This window comes from Cajanus cajan, chromosome 5, assembly GCF_000230855.2.
Source record: "Cajanus cajan strain Asha chromosome 5, NIPB_CcT2T_4, whole genome shotgun sequence".
Lineage (NCBI taxonomy): Eukaryota > Viridiplantae > Streptophyta > Magnoliopsida > Fabales > Fabaceae > Cajanus > Cajanus cajan.
In genome coordinates, this window is record NC_138521.1 from 18,847,157 (window position 1) to 18,869,017 (window position 21,861).

The 21,861-nt window shown below is 34.0% G+C and overlaps 1 protein-coding gene across 2 annotated transcripts; it reads right to left on the minus strand.

Annotated features, from left to right (window-relative positions):
• Nucleotides 1-1,945: 1,945 nt before the first annotated feature.
• LOC109791988 (bZIP transcription factor 16) lies at nucleotides 1,946-14,368 on the minus strand. 2 transcript variants are annotated; one of them, XM_020351361.3, is made up of 13 exons: nucleotides 13,904-14,366; nucleotides 13,352-13,462; nucleotides 13,211-13,267; nucleotides 13,049-13,123; nucleotides 12,623-12,712; nucleotides 12,458-12,517; nucleotides 12,145-12,323; nucleotides 8,747-8,801; nucleotides 3,404-3,446; nucleotides 3,008-3,300; nucleotides 2,835-2,912; nucleotides 2,625-2,750; nucleotides 1,946-2,375 (listed from the first exon to the last, which is right to left on the minus strand). In XM_020351361.3, exons 2-13 carry the CDS (start codon nucleotides 13,418-13,420, stop codon nucleotides 2,244-2,246), a joined length of 1,257 nt encoding a protein of 418 aa, XP_020206950.1. In that variant the 5' UTR covers nucleotides 13,421-13,462; nucleotides 13,904-14,366; the 3' UTR covers nucleotides 1,946-2,243. The 2 variants fall into 2 exon arrangements, with proteins under 2 accessions (XP_020206950.1, XP_020206951.1); XM_020351362.3 differs by having other exon boundaries at nucleotides 2,364-2,503; nucleotides 13,904-14,368.
• Between the last annotated feature and the right edge of the window lie 7,493 nt (nucleotides 14,369-21,861).

Sequence of the window (21,861 nt, forward strand, 5' to 3'; positions counted from 1 at the left end):
AAGTTCAGGTCTATTGTAGGAGAGTAAATGAAAGGCAAAGGTAGAAGAGTCCTCTGGAAGTAATGTGTTACCAAATTTTTTCTTATTCTGACCTATGAAAGGACCTAGAAAAGCACGGGTAGTACCATCTTGAAGAGAGAAGGGAAGGAGTACCTGAGAATTGAAAATCTTGAGGCTAGCTTCCTCCATGCCTAGGATGGGGACGAAGGTCTCATCACCATCATTCACAGTACAGACCGTAGCATTGGTCATTAGTAGAGGAAAGGATTTTGTAGACGAAGCGGAAGCCAATGTAGGAGAAAGACTGAAGCAGTGGTTGAAGTAGAAGCAGCGGAGGAAGCCATGGCAGCACCGGGAAGCAAGAAGAACAAAGAAAAGCAAGAGCGAGGAAGAAAGGAGACTTGTGCACAAAGAAAGCGGTGAAAAGTAATTTTACCTTAGGTAAAAGACTTTTAAAACAAGACAAATGGGCCTGAGGGTAAAGTGGGCTAACATATCAAGTCAACTGCCAAGACGTTTCACATTAAACGGACAAGAATCTAGGGAAACGTGAGCATGCGCCGTCAAAATTCATGATAGAAGCAGTAAATTTCAAATAAAATGGTAACCGCATTTAATAGATATTCAGAGTAGGTTTTCATCGAAATAGAACAAGGAACTTTGAGAGAGATTAAAAGAAGGTTCTTGAAAGAAAGTAGGAATTCAGCTCTCCATTACTTAATCCATTCCTCGAGACTGAATTCCTAGGAGGGCATCTGTTAGGGTCTCTCGAAAAGGCTTTCGCTTTCCCAGAACTCGCTCGAAAAAGGAATCAAGAAGAGTGCTTGCCATAAACGAAGAGCAAGGGGGACCATAGGAATGTGCATAGTCGAGGGGAGATCGAAGGTTAGAGAATAGAAAGGGGTTACTAGAGATTTCCCGGACATTACAACAAGGTAGTTACTAAGGTTGTTACTAAGCTAGCAAGTCGAAGAAATAAAAACCACGTGGGTTGAACAGTTATGAGAAGTTGCGTTTAAGCCACGTAATTGGCGTAGTGAACAGCGATTATGCACCCACGATGGACCTGTACAAAATGAACCGCTCTCGACTGACTCTATAAATATGAGAAGCATAGTGCTTCACAGAGGTCGGAAAAATCATACTTGCACTCTCAAGCACTCACCGCCTGTGCATATGGTTCTCGTGCATAGAATTGCTGGGTATGATAACTTCTTGGCCACATTTTTTTTCTTTTTCTAGGATTAGTGTAATTTCGTTTCAATTCCATAGTTCATAGTTCGTTTAATTATGATATTGAAACCTGATAATTATGCGAAGTAGACAATGATTTATATTGCTAATATATGTATTGTTCATTCCGTTTATTTGAGTATTTACATGCATGATAATTATTGCTTGATAATCATTAGTGAAAATCTGGAAACGAACACTTGTTAGCCATTGTGTTTTTAAGAAAGTTTTAATTATAAAATACCTAAATTGAAACCATTTCGTACTAGTTCAAATAAAAAGAACTCAAACAAATTCCACCACAAACAGGGTCGCATGACAAAATGCTTCTCCTCTTTACCCTTTGATTTCTCTGTACTCGATACTTAATACTCTGCTAATTTTCCCGTTTTTCAGTGGAGATATCAAGCATACTGCAATTCATATATATTCATCTACATTCGATTTTGATATTTGTTGTTGTTATGTCGATGAATAATAACCGTTGGACAGCCTAACATCATAATTTATCAAATAGGTAATTTTGCAGTCATAATTCGTATTCCAATTGCATTACAATTCGTTTAAAATCCATGACGGTGACTGGTTATACTCAAAGTCAAACCTATAACTTATGCATATGGCAGAAAAAGTAAATTATAGAGAACTTGCTTTTCATCTCCTTAATCTATCTTCCTGATTAATTATTTGCGCAGAAGCACGAAAATCCATATAATATAGTGGATTATAACTAGTTTCACTAATCATACTTTACTGCTAACACTAACATTTGACGTAGCAAAGGAAGTATGACGGAGTAAGTATTCACACCCTACCTACAATACAAGTTTTTGGCCGTCAAAAACATGACAAATTAGGAATGAGGGATCATATGACAAATAGATCCTAATACTACATATGATCACCTTTAATACAATTCGAACCAAAAGCTATCCAAAAACAAGAACTTGCTGTTGCTACTTGATTAGGTTATCTTCCTAAAAAGCAACATTCAGCAGGAAGCAAGATCCCTAATGAACACCCTGCACAGCCTCTGACTGACCACTCTGTTGAGTGTCCTTACTAACATGCTGATCATTCTGTCCAGACCTAAGATCCTCGTTCCCAGGTGTTGCAACACCAGGTATCTCCCCAAGTCTCTCCTGTAGCACCATCAGATCATATATATCAGATAGCAGGCTCAGCCTTTGCATAAATCTTTTATGGTAGTAAGAGCTGAATTTGAAAACTAGAATGGTCATATTAGTCCATTTAGGCCTTCTCCTTTTGTCTGAATCAGGGTTCAAATATGAGTGTTATCAATAGGTATAACTTGGTATGGGAAACATGCTTGCCAATTAGCAAAATAGACAAAAACCAGTTATCAAAGCATATCAACATTTCAAAATCACCTTGAGGGACGCATTCTCAGAAAGTAGCTGCTCATACTCGCTCCTTATCCGACTCACTTCTGATCGGAGAGTGGCATTTTCATCTTTCAAACCTTCAGCACGCTGTGCTAGTTCATCACATTCGGCCTGAGAACAGCAAACACAAGAAAATTGAAATATGAAATTATGATCTGCATCCAAAAGTACGAAAAAGGTTATAATCTCTGTCACCTGTTTGCGTAACCTGGATCTGCGTGCAGACTCCCTATTAGACTGCTTCCGCCTTTGTCTTTTGAGCTCTCTTTCGTCCTAAAATTAACCAGAAAGGATGAAGTTTAAAACAAGAGTTTAGTGAAGTAATAACCAATAATGCAACAAGAAAATGACCAGTTGACAAAGTTAACCTGTAGCCAAACTTGTGGCTGAACACCATCTCGTGACCCAGTAGTAATCATCCCTCCAGCAACTGCAGCAGTAGAAGGAACCTTTCCGTGCAGTGCAGGAATGGTTGATGAATTCGGGGTGCCCCAATAATCCATTCCTATATTTAAATTAGTTGTGGGACCTGGAACTGCCCCAGGAGCAGTTGCAGTAGATATAGGTATGATAGACATAGTTTGGTTAACAACTGTCTTAGCTCTATTATGTACCCCATTTTGAGGAGTATGTACTGAACTTCCATTTTGAGATGGTTCATCTGTAATACAGCAAACCATGTATTTCAGGTGTAACATGCATACTTATTGATATAAAAAACGCAACACAAATAGAAAATATTTCCAAACATAATCATGTCAGACCTTCAAAAGAGTCCTGCCTCTCTCCGGATTTCAATTGAGAGTCCTACAAAACCCATTGAAATAAATACCCAGGGTACCAGACAGTGGAAGAGAACAAAACACGCACAAAAATAAGAAAAAGGCAGAATCCAAAATAACATTTCTAAATATCAGTCAAAACCTTCTTAAGATTCTATAGAAGTAGACCCTTTTGTTTCAAACATGAACATTGTTAGGAACCAAGAACTAGGAAAGAGAAAGAAAAGAAATAAATTTATTGAATTGAATCAATATATCACAAAATAAGGGAGAAATATCTCCAAGGGTTTTCCCTTCACAAAGGATTTCTCCTTTCACAAAGAGCTGAAGCTCAATTTACAAATGAAAATATATGAATCTCCCCCTCTACCAAGTAACCTCCAGTTTATAGATATAGGCCTGGCTCATGATATCCTTCTTATTAATGACCACTCTAATTCCCTTTATTCTATATACTAACAAACATATTACACTAAGTATGGGTATAAACCTCAACAACTTTTGGAATAGATATTTATCATAAATGAGCCTGATGAGCATTTAAATAATAGTAATATTTAAAGCTTTGGAACATATATTAATTCATATATCCTATTGATCAGTTCAATGGTAATTGCAATTAATTAAAAAACCTAGTAATATATGAAGCTAATCCAACGTACAACAAAATAAATGTTTTCAAGTTTCTGGGAGATTTTTATTTGATGGGCATGTTTAGTCTTGGGGGAATCAAGAGGTTTTGGGCCACAGGATAAAGAATCTGTTAGGAACCAAGAATTAGGAAAGAGAAAGAAAAGAAAGATTTTATTGAATATGTTGAAAAGAACACAAAATAGGAGAGAAATATCTCCTCCAAGGGTTTCCCCTTCACAAAGGATTTCTCCTTTCACAAAGAGCTAATGCCCAATTTACAAATGTGAACAAATCTAAATGACTTCCCTCTACCCAACAACCTCCTATTTATAGATGTGATGGGCCTAGCCCATGCTATCTTTCTAAAAAATAACTATTCCAATTCCCTTTATTCTATATCCTAACAATACCACCCCGTGAAAATCAACCTTGTTCTCAAGGTTGGAATCTAAAAACTAAAAAAAAAAATTGACATAAAAACACTTTGTAGTTGGAACTAGGGATGACAAAAATATTCGTACTTGCAGATATCTGTAGATAAAATCCGTTATGGATAATAAATGAGTAACCTAAATGGATATCCGCGGGTAACGGGTACATATATTTTTTTACCCATTTATAAACAAGACAGGGGCGGATACATTAGTATCCATACCCACTAAATAATATTACTTAAACATTCATATTTTTATCTTGCATTTTTTATATTATTTTAAATATTTAGAAAAAATTATCATTAATTACAAGTTCAAAAAATAATATCAATTGTTTATCTTTAATATTTCAATATACTTAACATCAAATATAAGTTTAAAGTTATTTATAATACCTTTTTTTAAAAAAATTTAAAATAATTCACAAATATCCATAGATATCCATGGATACATGTGCGAGTATGGGGCAGATTTTTATTTGACGTGGCAAGTACAGGTATCCTATTACTCGCCTCCATGGGGCGCCATTGCCATCCCTAGTTAGGACTAAAGCAAAACAACACCCCTAAAAAAGCTACTTTTCCACAGGTTTGGACTATGCCAATTAAATTGAAATTGGACCCACTTTGTAGAATTCCAAATTTGCCCCTTCCTCTTTCTCATCCTCCTGAGCCGAATCATTTACTCTAACAGAATGTCTCTTTGTTGTCTATCAATGGTGGATCAGCAGCAAACCCATTGGCCACTACTTGCAAACCCATGTCTGGCGGCTTCAATGGTAATGGAGATGAGGGTGGACTTCATATAACTTGAATCACAATAGCTGCCTTCATATTTTCCTTTTGCCTTGGATCCATTGTCATGTTGTCATCCATAGATGCAATGATGTTTAATGATGAAGGCTCACCTAGAAAATGGTCTTCCCACCACATAGAGTGTTGTTCTTGATTATTTAAACTTCTTTATTTCTGTTTTCTAAGTTCAAGAATTGCAACGGGTTACTCTTACACCTTAGACTGCTAACCTTACTGTTAATTCTCTATTCTATGCTTCCATCAAAGGTGAGTAACTCCACTTCTTTTTCCCAAGAATGCACCAGATCACCTCTGCAATCTGACTCACTGCCTTTGATGTTTTTTGCATTTTTCTTGAATCTATCCAGAACTTGGTTTCTGGTCCCATGTCTTCTATCAAGTCCTGTTTTTGCAGTAGGTGATCAAGATCCTCATGACACTTATCTTTTTCCTAAAGTTGTGTTGTGATCTCATCAATGAGTTTCTTGATTACTAAAACCTCATCGAGTCTCTTCTTAATCTCAGATTTTTCGCCACCATAATTATTAATCTTCAAACTTTCTTTTTCCCTTTACCTTTCTTGCTTCAAGAATCTTCTGATCAATGATGTGGAGAATGAATCTCAATCAGAATCTAGGTTCTTTTGGCTACAAAAGTAGAACCACCGCATTGTCACTCCTTCCACTCATAAAAACATATTGCAACTTATGGAAAGCATGAATTTCTTGCACTTCAAAGAATTTCTCAGCCTTAGCAATCCACCCCAATGGGTCTGTACCCATAAAGACTGGCAGCTTCCCCTTGGCCCAAATATGTGCTTCCTCTATCTCTAGCAACACTAACTCCCCCTCAAAGATCCAGTAGGTTGGACCAATTGTTAGGAACCAAGAATTAGGAAAGAGAAAGAAAATAAAGATTTTATTGAATATGTTGAAAAGAACACGAAATATGAGAGAATTATCTCCTCCACTGGTTTCCCGTTCACAAAGGATTTCTCCTTTTATAAAGAGCTAATACTTAATTTACAAATGTTAACAAATCTGAATGACTCCCATCTACCCAATAACCTCCTATATATAGATGTGATGGGCCTAGCCCATGATATCTTTCTAACTAATAACTATTCTAATTTCCTTTATTTTACATCCTAACAGAATCTTAGTAGTGGAATGAAAGTGTTCAAGGTCAGAAACAAAAGAGCGTTTTGGTGAATACCAAAATAGATATAAGCTTACCAAGAATAAAGAAAGGAAAACAAGATATTTAGACCAAGCAAGACCTATTATGGATGAAGGGAAAGTTTTGGTGAAAGACCAAGATATCAGAGAGATATGGGAGAAATATTTTTACAAGTATCCAATGATGGACAAGGATTGATTTGTTATATGGAAGAATTAGAAACCTAAGAGGATCATAGAGAATCAATTTACCTTTGTATCAGGGAGGTCTACTACAAAAGTCATTTATCTTTTACAAGGGTTGATGGAAAGGTACAAAAGCAAAGCAAGAGACTTACATATGGATTTTCTTGAAATTGAAAAAGCTTATGATCGAGTTTCAAGAAAAGTATTATAGAACACTGTGGAAAGGTGTTCGCATAGCTTACAAATGGGCTATATGAGACGTGTATGATAGGGGTAACTACTAACTACTTGTTTGAGATCTCCAAAAGGGAAGACTAAGGACTTTCCTACATGTATGATGGGGGCTCACCCTTAAGTCCTTGTTTTAATCTAGTCATGGATGTGCTTACCAAGCAGATACAAAAGATAATCCCTAATTGCATTTTTTTTGCAGCTGATATAGGTTTGATCAAGAATCATAGGAAATAATTAACTTTAAATTTGAGATTTGGAGACAAACTTTGGAAACAGAGTTTTTGCTTGAGTAGAGGTAAAGTATATGCATTGCAATTTTAGCATGAGATAGGATGCAAAAGGAATATAAATTGGAATATGGGAGATGTCATACTACATGTTTCTATATTTAGATATTTAGGATCTATAATACAAAATGATAGGAAAACGAATGAGGATGTTACACACAATACAAGTGAGATGGCTACAATGCTACAATGCAACAAGAGTAATTTGTGGTTGCAATGTACCTACCATGGATATTGAATCAAGATTCAAATCGTGAATTGGAAGAACTATTTTACAAATCGTGAATCGTATTGTATTACGAATAAAAACATAGTATTTTAACAACAAAAAAAAATAAGACACATAAAACAAAAGTGGTGAAAAATAACACGTAAAACTGTAAAAGATTAAAGGGTAAAAGTCAAAGAAAAACAAAAAAAAAAAAAACTAGTTAAGAAAACAAGATTTAGGAAAAAGAAGAGAAAAGTAATTCTTTACTTTAGAAGTAAAACTCATGTTTTGGGCACATGACATGAATAGGAATTGAATTAAATATTTCCTTTATGTATCAGGGTCTACAAAAAAGCTAAAACTGCACACCACTTATTGGGTTGGGTTCATGTTACATTTAAGTTTGAAGAGAGAAACAGTGCAGATGCACCATGTTCTATTCTTCAAGTATAAAGGAAAAATTGGGCAGTTAAAAATTGAAGGCCAAAGGTTAAAATCGAAGAGAGACACATGTGAAACTGATTTTCGGCAGTTTCCCCCATTTTCTAAAAGAAATTTTGAAAAAAGCGCCCAAAATGTTTTTTTTTTTAAAATGGGTCACACAACCCGACCCAATTATTTTTACTGTGAACCTCACATTCAAAATCGTCAATACAGTTTCAGCATTGCAAATCACTGATTCAGATGCTATTCATACTATACATCTCCGACTCATGCTTCAAAACAATACAGCAAGCGATTCATATCATGGGGCTTTTTTTGTTGCGTATCAAGATATGAATAGTATGATTCATCCCAATAACTGCACTGGTACCTACAACGAGAAAAAGGGCCAAAAGAAAAAGGTGGGAATAGCAAAAGTGAGAATGTTAAGATAGATGTGTGGTCACAAAACAAAGGATGGGACACAGAATGATTGTATACGAGAAGATATTGGTGTAGCATCAATTGAGGAAAAGAACATAGACAATCAGTTGGCAGTTTGAACACATAAAGCAGACCACTAGAGGCACCAATAAGGCAGGTAGATTGTAGGCTTTAGTCTTGTGAAAAGGGAGAGGGAGACCAAGAAAGACATTGAGGGGGGATCTCATGCTTAATAATATTTTCTTATTTACAAAACTTTTCAGAAGCTGCGTTTATACCCCTAGGAAACAATTTATATCAGGTAAAATACGGTTACTTTTCAGAATTATACCATGCCCAATTACTGCTGCTAGAATAGCACAGAATTATATTTTGGTGGTCTAGCATATTTTTATGTCATTCAGACATCACTTTCCAGAATAAGCATGCAAGAGAGCAAACATGGATGTAAGGTTTTCATCACTTGGTTAGATAAATATTAAAAAGTGGCACAGAACTTACATTCTGGGAATTCTCATCAGTTCCTTCGCTAGTAGCTTCACTTGCACTCTCACCACTGCAAGTTCAAATTTTCTTTAGTATAGTATAGCCAGTTTGCAATTGCAAATGGCAAGCAACTCAAGGGACTTAGACATAAACCATACACTGCCAGCCCTACCAATATATTTCCTGCAGTAGACAAGCCAATAAAGTCCCAATATTTAAAATTTTAAAAAAATGAATATAGTGAGGTTTCCCACTCTAGTCTTCTAAAAATCAAAACATAAAGAAAGTCCAATAAGCAAGCTTTCAAGCTGTTTTAAACACCTGCAATACTAGCATAGCTAAAGAAAGTCAAACCAAATTCCTAGGTTTATTTTTATGTCCTACAGGGACAGAAAAGCAACTCCACAACTTGTAAACAATTCATGATTACATATCAGAAAAAAACAGGTTTGCTGCAGAATGGGCAAGGATAGTAACCAAGAAAGCACGGGTAATTCCAAATACTATCTGGATAATGTTGTACCTGTGTCAGATACTTTTATTTTTAAATAGTTCACAGACACTTAAATTGGTGCACTTTTTCAAATACTTTACATTTTATTTTCAATTTTTAAACCAGTAAAGATAAAAATAATAATAATAATAATAATAATAATAATAATAATAATAATAAAATTATTATGTCTACAATGGCTCATTATCATATTTTAAAACATTATCTTGCTTGATTTAATATGTTTTTTATGTTAAATTTGTATTAGTTTTATACATTGTATTATAAATGTATAGTGAGCAAGCATTCTATGTTTTTTTTAAAATTTTCCATATCCCATGCCATATCCATGCTTTCCATATTGCCAGATTATTTTGATTTGTTGTTGAGGTTGAGTGTGTAGTGGCAGTAATATTTTCTGGAGGATAGGCAAATAGTGGTGCAGCATGTTGTGGTTCAGCAAGTGGTATAGTGGCTATTGGCAATTGGGTGAATGAATCTGTGTTTGACTTGGATTATAAATGAAAGGGTGGGGAAACCGTTTCATTAAAGACAACATCCTTTTAGATGACAATTCTGCCAGATGAAGTTAGACATTTTGTAACCTTTATGCATAGTTGAATAGCCCAAAAAATCACATAATTGATATCCGATGTCCAATTTGTGCTTGTTGTATGGTCGAAGCAGCAGATAACATGAACAGCCAAACACTCATAAGAAATTGCAGTCTGGTAATTGCTTGAACAATAGCTGATAGGGAATGCCAAAATGCACTGACATATATGGCAACCTATTGATTAAAAACTGCTGCAGCAAAGGCATGATCCCAATAATCCATGGTAGAAGAAGTATTTGATGTAGAAGAGTCAGTCCAAGCTCCACAATGTGTCAATACTTTCTTTCAATGACACCGTTTTGATGATGCGTGTGAGGACAAATGACTCTATGTAAATACCAGAATCTTTTAAGCTATGAAGCCCGAATACTCCAAAATGGAAAAGTATCGGTGTCGTACCCGTACCAGAAACCGATATGGCTCAGATGCGCTAGGATACATTTCCAAGGAGTATTCAATTATTTTTTATTTATTTTTTTTAAATTATTGGATACGGCAATAATATGGCTTTGATATGACTCACAATGGTTGGATACGGCTTGGATGCATTTTTTTACCCAAATGTCTATTTTATCAATATTTTAAAATTTTATTTTTAGTTTTACAATTTTTAAAAGGAAAAAAACCTTTTAAAAGTGAATATGTGTACTCTACACGACAAAGACACATTTCACGCAAAACTCCATTCGTCGATCTCTCTTTACATATGTGTTTTCTCCTTCTCCCAACTCTACATATTCTGGTGATGATTCTAGTCGATGGGTCTCTTCCCAACAACTTTCTCTCAAGCGGTACATGATATTTTCGACTCTCCCTTCAAGCAACAACCTTTCTCCTTCCCAGCGTTTCTGCACATTGGTTGTTGATGGAAGTGATCTAGATGGACCATAGTATGAAGTTTGTGGATTGCCCTACTAATGAAGAGGAACAGAGAAGCCTAGTGATGCAAAGAAATGATTCTAGTAGGAAAATTTGTGTGGTTGTCAATTTTGTTGATATGTTGCAGCAACGGCATAAGCTAGGTCAAAGCGATGATAGCAGTTGATTTCGGAGTGTCCATACTTCGAACATACTTGACATTGAAGAGAGGAATGTCAACCTCGTGACCTTCCTCGGCCAAAGTGACCACCTCCACAACCATGACTTACTCCACGTGCATCAAAAGTGTAGTTGTCATCGTAGGAATTGCAAGGAACCTGTGAAAAATTCGCTCGAGTTGTTTTTGAATTATGCGAGAGTTGTTGTTGCATATTGGATCATGAGGATTGATAGACACTGAATCAATCACCGCATGTTTGTTGTACTGTTTGATGCGAGCTTCATGTGCAAGAAGAAGCACTCCAACATCTGAAACTTGTAGTGGAACTAATTTGTTGCTGATTAGGGTTACCATTGACTCATAATCATGTCGTAAACCTTGCAAAAAGAACCTCGAGGTGTTCACGCAATGTAACAAGATTGCCAATTGATGAAAGACAAATTACAAGTGCTTTGACTTGCACCAAGAACTCGGCCATGATTTTTCCTTCAAGAGTAGTACTCATGTAGTTTCTCCCAAAGTTCCCAAGAATGTACACAACCTATGATTTGTGTGAGTATGCTGCTTGTGAGTGTTGTTTGTAACTAAGAAAGTAACCATTGATCTTGCTGCTCCCATGCTTGATAGGCCAGATTAACGAATTTGTCAGCACAATCATCTTAGGTGAGAAAAGGCAATAGAATATGAGGATTCTCACTAGATAGGAATGGAGACAATGACCTTTGATGACTGGTTTGATTTTTTGTCGCCACAGAAGAAAATTATCTTATGTGAGCTTTTCAGTGATTGAATGAGAAAAGGTAAGGGGCACTGACGGTGGTATTTTTGGAACCAAAGAGGAGAGTGGCAGGGACGGTGGTGGATTTGAAGTTTCCACCATAAAAGAAGAGATGAAAAGAAAACCCTAGGCTCTAGTCTCTTGATACCATGTTCGAATACTAAATTGTATAAAATAGGCTCTAGACTTTAAAGTTGTATATTGCTGAAATTACAGAATGTACAATTGGTGCCTACTCTTTGTGCAAGAGTCTTATTAATAATAAAGAGATAGGCTCATGACTGGTTGTTATCTTATAACTGACTTGTTAGTCAGTTATAACAATCCAAACAATAACAGAAAAACAAACAAGTTTGAGTTTACACCAGAATATTAACAAGATACTGAAAATACGGGGAAAATAAAATTTAGAAATGATATTCTCTTACATGATTCAAATAACAGGCCTTAATTCAACAACTACATTGATCAATACACCACATCTTACCTTTTGGAATGAATCCCATTAGCAGATTCTCCTGGTGTTTTACCAAGTTCATTATTTTTCCCTGTAATCCACATATTCAAACTACCCGCACTGGCACTTCCTTTTGATCTTTTGATTGGTAATTTTTCCTTCACCTCAGGAGGTTTACCACCAACTTCAATGCCGCCTGGGGTATTTCCCTGCATGTCAACTCATAGGTTACTTTTACTTGGATAAAGACAACTACTGCACAGGAAGCAGAAAAGACAGGAAGAGACAAAAGAAAGAGCAACAGAATGCACAGCAGGAAAAAGCAGAAGGCTAAAGAACTAACCGTAGCATCTGCAACACCATTTGGAGAAGCCATGGCAAAAGGACTGAAAGGATAAGATCCCTAAATAAATTGATAGAAATACATAAATATTGGTTAATGAATTCAAAATTATGTTGAATAATTACAATATAATATCCACAAGAAAGCATTATCTATAAAGAATACCGGAGGAATGGATGGATGAGCATATATGCCACCATGGGGATACATTGCAACATAAGGATGTGGTGGGGTGCCATAGGGAGGCATAATATGCTGCAAGTACATATTACATCAATGAACCAATGGAAATATGTGGGAGAATTTAAATGATAAGCATTCAATAGTATATGAGAAACAAGTGTTAATAACTCGTTTCAGTTTAACAGTGACAATATCTTGTCAAGGAAAAGCAACAACTATCTATATTTTCCATTGGGCTACAGTTGAAGTATAACAGCCAAAATATTGATAACAGCAGAAACAACGATAATGATAACAACATGATAAGTTTTGCCAAATCCCTTCAGATTTCTAAGACAACTGTAAGGATAAGATATTCTAAATTATTGCACCAATAAGATTGACCAATCATTATGCATGGAAAAATACCTGGACACCCCACATATATGGGTGGGCTTGGGGACTTGATGCCAAGAACCCATGTGGAGGTATAGGAGAATATGTCTGTACAATGAAGGAATTGAGGTTCAAAATCCAATCTTGACAACAATAAAAACACAATATGCCAACTAAGACTTTTTCATAAAAAACCTGAAAGTTAGACCAGTCAGGATTCATTGTTGCCATGGGAGTTGTTGAAGACTGCTCCTGAAGAAGACGACAAAAAATTGTTCGCATCACATTAAGAACTTAACTGTCAATATCGACAAAGCAAAAGAAACTCAGATAAACCTGTGACGTAGCTGGAGGTGTCTTAGACTCCTTCTCTTTTGGGGTTTTGTCCATGTCACTACTACCCATGCTTTCATATAGGAATCTTCTAATAATTTACACTAAACAATTCTGCACCAAGAACAAAACTTACATCACAAGGAGCCAAAGGGACACGGATACCACTCTCCCGCGAATAACTAATTCCATAACTGAAAATTCATGCCAGTGAGACAATACACTTCAAAAACCTGTTTCCATGTTGAACTATTCTACACAGTTCTAGTATTTATACTTCATGAATAGACTATATTCACAGGAAATCAACCAATGTATTATTCCTTTTTCCCTCAAACAATTCTGCATAAACCAAAATCCATTTTTTTATTTGATTTTCTCCTATACTTCCTCCAAACCAGCATAGTACTGGCAGGTCCTGTTCATCACTATCCCAACAATACCACATTTGTCTCCACCTAAATTGACTTGGCTACAATAATCAAAACTCTAATTTAAAAAACAAAAAAAAACTCAGAAAAAAAACACACACACAGTGAAACTCATACAACCCACCAATTTAGCACTTTGAATAATTGAGATTCTCGAGAAGGAGCTTTTAACTGCAAATCACAGCTCAGAGCGACACAAAGCTGAAGCAGAAGAAGCAAGTCAAAACTTGATACATGGGGCCGTGGAACCGAAGCCACAGTTTTAAATAACTAAAATAAAATGGCGAAAAACGAAGGAATAATTTTGGAACTGTGTCGAAGGAGAATTTGTATGGGATATGAGCAAGAAGGCGAATTTGTGATGGGAGGAGAAGAAAGATTTGGGTAATGATCACAAATTAGGGTTCGTTTGGTTTAGGTTGTTAAGGGGTGCGGTGGTCCTGTGATCTTCGCGGTGAGGAACCAATGGGCAGTGATGTACGGTGTTGCTGTCCCGTGGCAGAGATTTCGTTACTGCTTCGATTTTGAGAAGAATGAAAGTGAATGCCCGTTTACTCCTTCTGACACTGTGCTCCTAATTTTTTATTTAAATCTTTTAAATTGAGGTGTATATAAGGGAAACGTATAAGAAGAAGCAAGCACTAGTTTGCCTCGTTGGATAAATTATAAATAAAAAAACTGGTTGAGATTTCTTTACCGGTAATTTATAATAAATTTATGGCTAAAAACCTAATTTGGTCTCTTACAATAATTTTTTGTTTCAATTTAGTCTCATTTTTATTTTTGGTTTTAATTTGGTCCCAAACTAATTAATTAGTTTCAATTTAGTCCCAAATTAATTAATTGGTTTCAATGTGGGACTTCCGTTCAAATTATTTAAACGGAGTTAACTTTTGGTCACGTGGATGCCAAGTAGATGCATACGTGGATGGAACGTGGATGAGAATTTTTTGAAAATACCTGGACCCAGAACGGCCCGTTCTGAAACCGGAACGGGCCGTTCTGGTTTCAGAACTGGTCGTTCCGATTTTTTTTTTAATATATAAAATATTAATAATTTTATAAAATATATATTATTAATTATATTTTAATTATGTTATTATATCTAATAAAATAAATATATTAATATTTTTTTATATTTTATTTTATTATGTTTATCTTATTAATTTTTATTATTTTATTCTTCTAATCTTAAATAAGTTGCAAAAAATTATAAAGTGATATTTAAATATTTCTTCAAACAGAAAGAGAAAAAGAAAAAATTATTACTCTATTTATAAGACAATTATATTTTATAAAAATAAGTAATTTTAAAATTTTTACCATAAAAAAATATTTTTCAAAATTATTATATTTTTTAATAAAATTAATAAAGAATATTGGTTTAATTGCATTTTTTATCCCTCAAGTATTACAATTGTGCAGTTTTGATCTGCAAGATTTTAATTGAGTAATTTTAGTCCTTAAAGAATTGCAATTCCGCGATTTTGGTCCTTCAATTTTTAATTGAGCAATTTTAGTCCCTCGAATATCATAATAGTATAATTTTAGTTTCTCCCATTAAAAATTAATAATTTTAATATATATATATATATAATATTTTAAAATTAAATAATTATTTATCTATTCAAATTAACGTATATTATAATTTTCGATATTATATCAATAATATTATTAATATATTTATAGATAAACTAATAATTTGATAAATATAACTTTTTATATATTAATATACTTTTACAAAAATATAAGTATATTAATTAGAAATATATATCTGATCTTATATATTTAATTTTTGTAAGAGTATATTAATATATATTAAGTTATATTTATCAAATTATTAGTTTATTTATAAATATAGTAAAAATATTATTTATATTAATTTATCAGTAATATTAAAATACTAATAATATATAAATTTTATTTATTTAGTAATAATAAATATATATCATTTAATACATTAAAAAAATTATAATATACGTTAGGGATCAAAAACACAATTAACCAGAGAATATTTTATTCACAATTTTGGAACGGGCCGTTCTGTTTTCAGAACGGCCCGTTCTTCTTCACTGTTGGTGTTTTAATTTTGCAACCAGAACGGCCCATTCCGATTTCAGAACGGGTCGTTCTGGTTCCAGGTGTTTTCAAAAAAATTCTCATCCACGTGGCATCCACGTGGCCAAAAGTTAACTCCGTTTAAATAATTTGGACAGAAGTCCCACATTGAAACTAATTAATTAATTTGGGACTAAATTGAAACCAATTAATTAGTTTAGGACCAAATTGAAACCAAAAATAAAAGTGGGACTAAATTGAAACAAAAAATTATTATAAGGGACCAAATTAGGTTTTTAGCCTAAATTTAAATATTTTGATATTTTAATCTAATATATAGCTATACTAATTTATAAAAAATATTCTTTTTAGTTATCATCTTGATTTCTATATTTTATTGATTATTATGATTTTTTATTTTAAAAAATTAAAAATAATATTTTTTATCAAATTTAAAATTTAAAACTAATAGATCAATCATAATATTAATATTAATATTTTTTATTATTTAATTTTTATTTTTTTTTTATTTTTAATAAAGATACAAAGTGTTTCGATCTTACAAATATATATATATATTTTTAGGTTTATATAAAAGAAAAGTATAAGAAAAAATAAAAAAAAAAAAAAAGATTTTAATAAAGGTAGGAAAGATTATAAAGATTGTCACATTGAGGATTTAACATATAATAAATTTAATAACACTTTTATTTTAGTTATTTTTTTATTTTTAAAAAAATTATTTAGAATCTTAACTAAAATTATAATAAAAATGAAATTTTTTGTTTTGTAACTAAATTTATAAATAATTAGAATTAAAATTTAAGAAATTATAAATATATAAAAAAAAATTAAATTAGATTATTTTAACTAAATCTCATGATTTTGCCAAATTTCATCTTTTCGAGATAGATAATTAAGATATTTGTTTATCTTTTTTTATAAGATAAATAGATAATATAATTATAAAAATTGTTGATGTATTTATTTATAAATAAATAAATCATCCTCACTGTAACACCCTGAATTTTCTTGTTGATTATTATTTATTAATTAAAGGGGTTTTATAGAAGTATGTATTAATTTAAAATTATTTATGAAAATTTTTATAAATTCTATTTTTTTAGGTTGGAACGGGCTGTTCCAAAAGTGGAATGGGCCGATCCAGATAATGAAAATAAGTTGTTTTTGAGGGACCAGAACGGGCCGTTCCAAAAGTGGAACGGGCCGTTCCAAAGAAGAAAAGGACCCATTTTTGTATTTCCAGAACGGGCCGTTCCCAAAGGGAAACGGGCCGTTCCAAGGTTATGAAATTGCCTAAAGACCTTAGTTGGAAACGGGCCGTTCCAACTATGGTCAATCAGTGTTAACGTAAACTTCAGAACGGGCCGTTCTGCTTTTTGAAACGGGTCGTTCTGCTTTTTGGGAACGGGCCGTTCCAATTGCTAAATTTGCCTATATTCGAAGGATCCGGAACGGGCCGTTCCGAATCCAATACGGGCCGTTCCAGGGACCCCAAGATGCCTATAAATAGAGACTGAAGGGGGGTGAAAAATTATAACTGAGTGAAAAGTGAAAATTCTAGAGAGAGAGAGAGAGAGAGAAAGAAAGAAAGAGAGGGAAAGAAGGAGGGAATCCAGAGGAGGAGGCCCTGCTCAAGTTTCAACTCCGGTTATCCAGGTAAGGGGGGAGTGAGAAACCTCGCTCAGGGGTGTGGGGATAATTGTTGGATAGTTTGTTTGTCGGATTGGCCCCCAATCCCTTGCCGTTGTTCTGTCTTATTTTATGTTTGCTCTACTTTATTTCTTGTTGGAAATAATAAATGATTATGTAATCTCAATCCCTTGCTGTTGTTCTGTCTGATTTTCTGTTTACTCTACTTTGTTCTTTGTTGAAGGTATCGTTGTTCTGTTTGATTTTCTATTTACTCTACTTTGCTCTTTGTTGAAGGTGTCATTGTTCTGTTTGATTTTCTATTTACTCTACTTTGTTCTTTGTTGAAAGTAATAAATGAATATGAAATTAATGTTAATAATAAATGAGTTTTAATATGAACAAGAATGCTCTCTGGATCTCTGTAAATTCATGTGCGGACCTTATGAGGAGTATTTATGACATGATCATGTGAAAGATGGACAAATGACATGAGACCTAAGAATGGACTATTGAGACAAACTATGATTATGAGACTATGACAAATAATGACATGATGTACTAAATGAAATTATGTAATAAGTTAAATGTTGAGTCAATGAGATTATAAATGTATAACATGCATCATATGCATATATTACTCCAGGTGTGCCGCTGAGGCTGCATACCCACGACTAACAAGGTGTACCTTATGGTCACCCACGATATAACATGCTAACAAGGTGTACCTTATGGTCACCCACGACTAACAAGGTGTACCTTAGGGTCACTCACGATGTAACATGCTAACAAGGTGTACCTTAGGGTCACCAATGATGATATGTGAAACTTCCTTATGGCGCCACATGCATGCATTTATGAGTCGAGTCCATGACATCATAGCATGATAAATGAATATATATGTGATATTGATAATTTATGTATGTTATTTACATGTGACTTATATTTGTTGTGTGTGTGTGGGCTATTTAACGTTTATTTCTGCACCTGAAACTGAGTGAGATGTTTCTCACTCCCTTGTTGTTCTTGTATATGTTTAAATTATGTTGCAGGTGCTCATCATCATGAGGATGTTGGTGATGAGGCTTAAGGGTTCAGTTGGGCATGCTCTGATAGGATGTGACATCGAGCGTAGCTAGGCTTAGTTGGGATATTGTTGTTTTAAAAGCCCTTTCTATTCTTTTGGTAATTTTGAACATTTTTTATAAAAGACCAAAATGTACATCTTTGTTATATTATTTTTATTACATGACTTGAAAGTTATAAATTAATTCCTAACCAGGAGGTACTGCCACCTTTACTGGAGTTAATTTATATTTCCTGTATTATTATTATATATATATATATATGATTTCTTATTGTCACTAAATTGTATTGAAAATCTTAACTTCTTTTCTTTTGTAATTTTTACATTGGAGTTATGATTTATGAGTTATGAATGTGAATCTTCTACCTTGTGATATTTGAGACATTTGTCAACTATGAAAGATTTTATTTACTCAAAAAGAAAGAAAAAAAGAAATTGTTGTTTACATTTGTTGTATATTAATGTTGGGGTAGAAGGGTGTCACATCTAGTGGTATCAGAGCAGGTCGATCCAATCGGCCATGAGTTATGTACTTATTGTGATTCTGTTGTGTACTTTGACAGTGTTTTGTTTGCTGTATACTTTGATGATGCTTTGCTTTGATAATGATGATGATGATGTTCTCCTTGTGCTGATATTGTAGAGTTTGATATTGTTAAGTTATTTTGTAATTAGAGGAATGATAGTCATGATAGTATTAGTTAATACCATTATAACCGCTCTTCTTCATTCTTATGATTGCTTATTTGTTTGATACTTCTTGCTTACGTAAGAAGTAGGGGTTGAGTGATATTGTTTGTGTTGCAAGCATATGTGCGAGTAGTGATAGACGAGATATTGTGTTAATATTGTAGGAACTATCGAGGCCTTAGATTTGAGTAAGACATTGATTTTTTTTTTAGTGTATTAAGAGTTTACGATTGGTGAATTTTTGAAAGCTATAGTTGTAGCGATTGAATCCAAGGATGATGTATGTTGAGAATTGAAGTTTTGGTATTCTTAAGGAGAGATTGAAGTGTTGATGATTTCTAGAGTTTGATGGTTGCATGTGAATTTTATTTTCTAAGCCTTTTTGTACTGAATATGTGAGTTGTTTGGTTTGTAGTGGGAAACTTTGATATGAATTTGAGGTGGAAAGGAGTAAGTTTGGAAGGACTGAGATATTTTGTGGCCTAGATGTTGATGCGTTAGTGTGTAGGGGATGTTTGCACTCCCGTTATAACTACTTTGGTGATCAAAGGTCTAGTTGTAAGCATTGAATATATCTGTGGTGATTTTTGAATTTTTAGCTAAGAAGATGATCCTTTTGAAATCTCATGTCTCCCTAAGAGTTGTAGCTTATTCACTTAGCTTTCTTTGGTGATAGGTTAAGATCACGTGGATGAGTGAAACTCTCTATGTGTTGTTTTCTTTGATAGTTGTTGAAAGGAAAAATAGGCTGTAATAATGTTTTCGGTTAGTAGGCAATGCAAGGATAAGAATTGACTTTGTTAAGATGTTTTGGGGTGTTTTCTTGTGGATCAAGAGGTTGTTTAAGGTTGTTCGTGTACATGTTTATGAATGGTATATATGAAGGTTTAAAGTAGGAATTCTAATATGATTTAGTATGCATGTATGTTGATATGTGGATAGATGACCTTAGGGATCAATTAGTGAATGTCGTGTGCTTAGTGAGAGTGATCTAAGGGTATGACATGATCATATTGTAGTTGAGGCTGGAGATATATCCAAGACGGTTGTATTACTACGTTATGTTATTTTATTTTATTGTATGAGATATGTTTTCTAGTTGCTGTAAATTCCAGTTGAGGTAAACATGGATCTGTCTCAGGTAGAAGTTGTGTTTAAGTGGGGAGATATCTAAGCTAGCTAGTGAGGATAAGAGTTTATGAGGTTAACTTGTTATTAATGGAGATTTATTGAAGGAATTTCTAGGATAGCATTGCCCTTAACTACATTCACTAGGAGAAATATTGTCTTTATGTGGAATAGTAAGTGTGAGAGTATTTTCCAAACTCCTAAGAAAAATTGACTAGTGTTAACATTACCGGACTCTAGTAAGTCTTATGTGGTATGTAGTAATGGCTTTGAAGACAGGTTTGGGTGGATTATTGATGCAAAGGTAGTAACTTGTGTTTTTAAGTATCTAGGTAATGGAAAATTCATGAGAAAAATTACCTTATCCATGACCTTGAATTAGAGGTTGTAATATTTACGCTGGAGATTTTGGAGACATCACTGGTATAATTCTAAGCTTGAGGTATTTAGTGATCGTAAGGATTTTAAATATCTGTTTAACCATAGGAGTTGAATATGAGACAGAAGAGATAGTTGGGAATTGTTGAGGATTAAGATTTTAATCTTAGTTGTTATCGGGGTAAATCTAAAGTAGTGGTCGATGCTTTGAAACATCTATATTCATCTTTCTTTATGGTTAAAGAGATGTATCTTTTGGCTCAAATTAGAAATTTAAGTTTGACTTGTGAAATTACTCCTAGTAGTGAGAGACTAGGTATGACTCGAGTAACGAGTGGATTGTTGAAGGGTATTGAATAAGCATAATTAGTTGATTCATTTTGTGGCAAGGTATGAGGCTATAGGACAAGGTAATGAATAAGAGCTTGCTCGGAGTATAAATGAAGTGGTAAGACTTGAAGACCGAGTATGAGTACATAGTGAACTTACACTTAGGCGTCTAATCCTTGGAGAGGGTTATAAAAGTAAAACTAATATAGTGACAAATGCCCTGAGTAGGATGAGCATTCATCTATCATTTTGATGATATAAGGGTTGGATTTGATTGAGGATGTTAGAGACTTAAGTGTAATATGTAAGCTCACCCTTAAGAACATTGAATTGAATATGTTGAAAGGATTAATAGATTAATGGATGAGATTAGAGGACCTAGGAGTTAGGTCCTTTCTTAGTAACCCACGTGAAAAAGATTGGTAGGGATATAAGTGGCCCTTTTATGAGTGGAAGTTGATGGTGTTTTGGGGTTCAAGGATAGAATCTATGTGCTTAGTAAACCCAAATTAAGGAAGATGATCTTAGAGAAAATACATAAGAGTACTTTTAGCATTCATTTAGGAGTTACTAAAATGTATCAGAGTGGCGCAACGGAAGCGTGATGGTTTAAGGTTAAAAGAGAAGTAGAGAAGTTGAATTAAGGTGTAAAAAGTGAGTTTAGAATTGGAGTGGATGGAGTCTTGAGATTTAAGGACAGGTTGTGCATTCCTAGTGTGCCAGATCTTAAGAGAGCAATCCTAAAAGAAGGTCATAAG

Coding starts and splice junctions, on each gene's coding strand:
- LOC109791988 (XM_020351361.3), bottom strand. CDS start 13,420: ATGGGTAGTAGTGACATGGACAAAACCCCAAAAGAGAAGGAGTCTAAG. Junction 12,713..13,048: donor CATATATGTGGGGTGTCCAG/GTATTTTTCCAT, acceptor ATGTACTTGCAG/CATATTATGCCTCCCTATGG. Junction 2,751..2,834: donor GATCCAGGTTACGCAAACAG/GTGACAGAGATT, acceptor TGCTGTTCTCAG/GCCGAATGTGATGAACTAGC.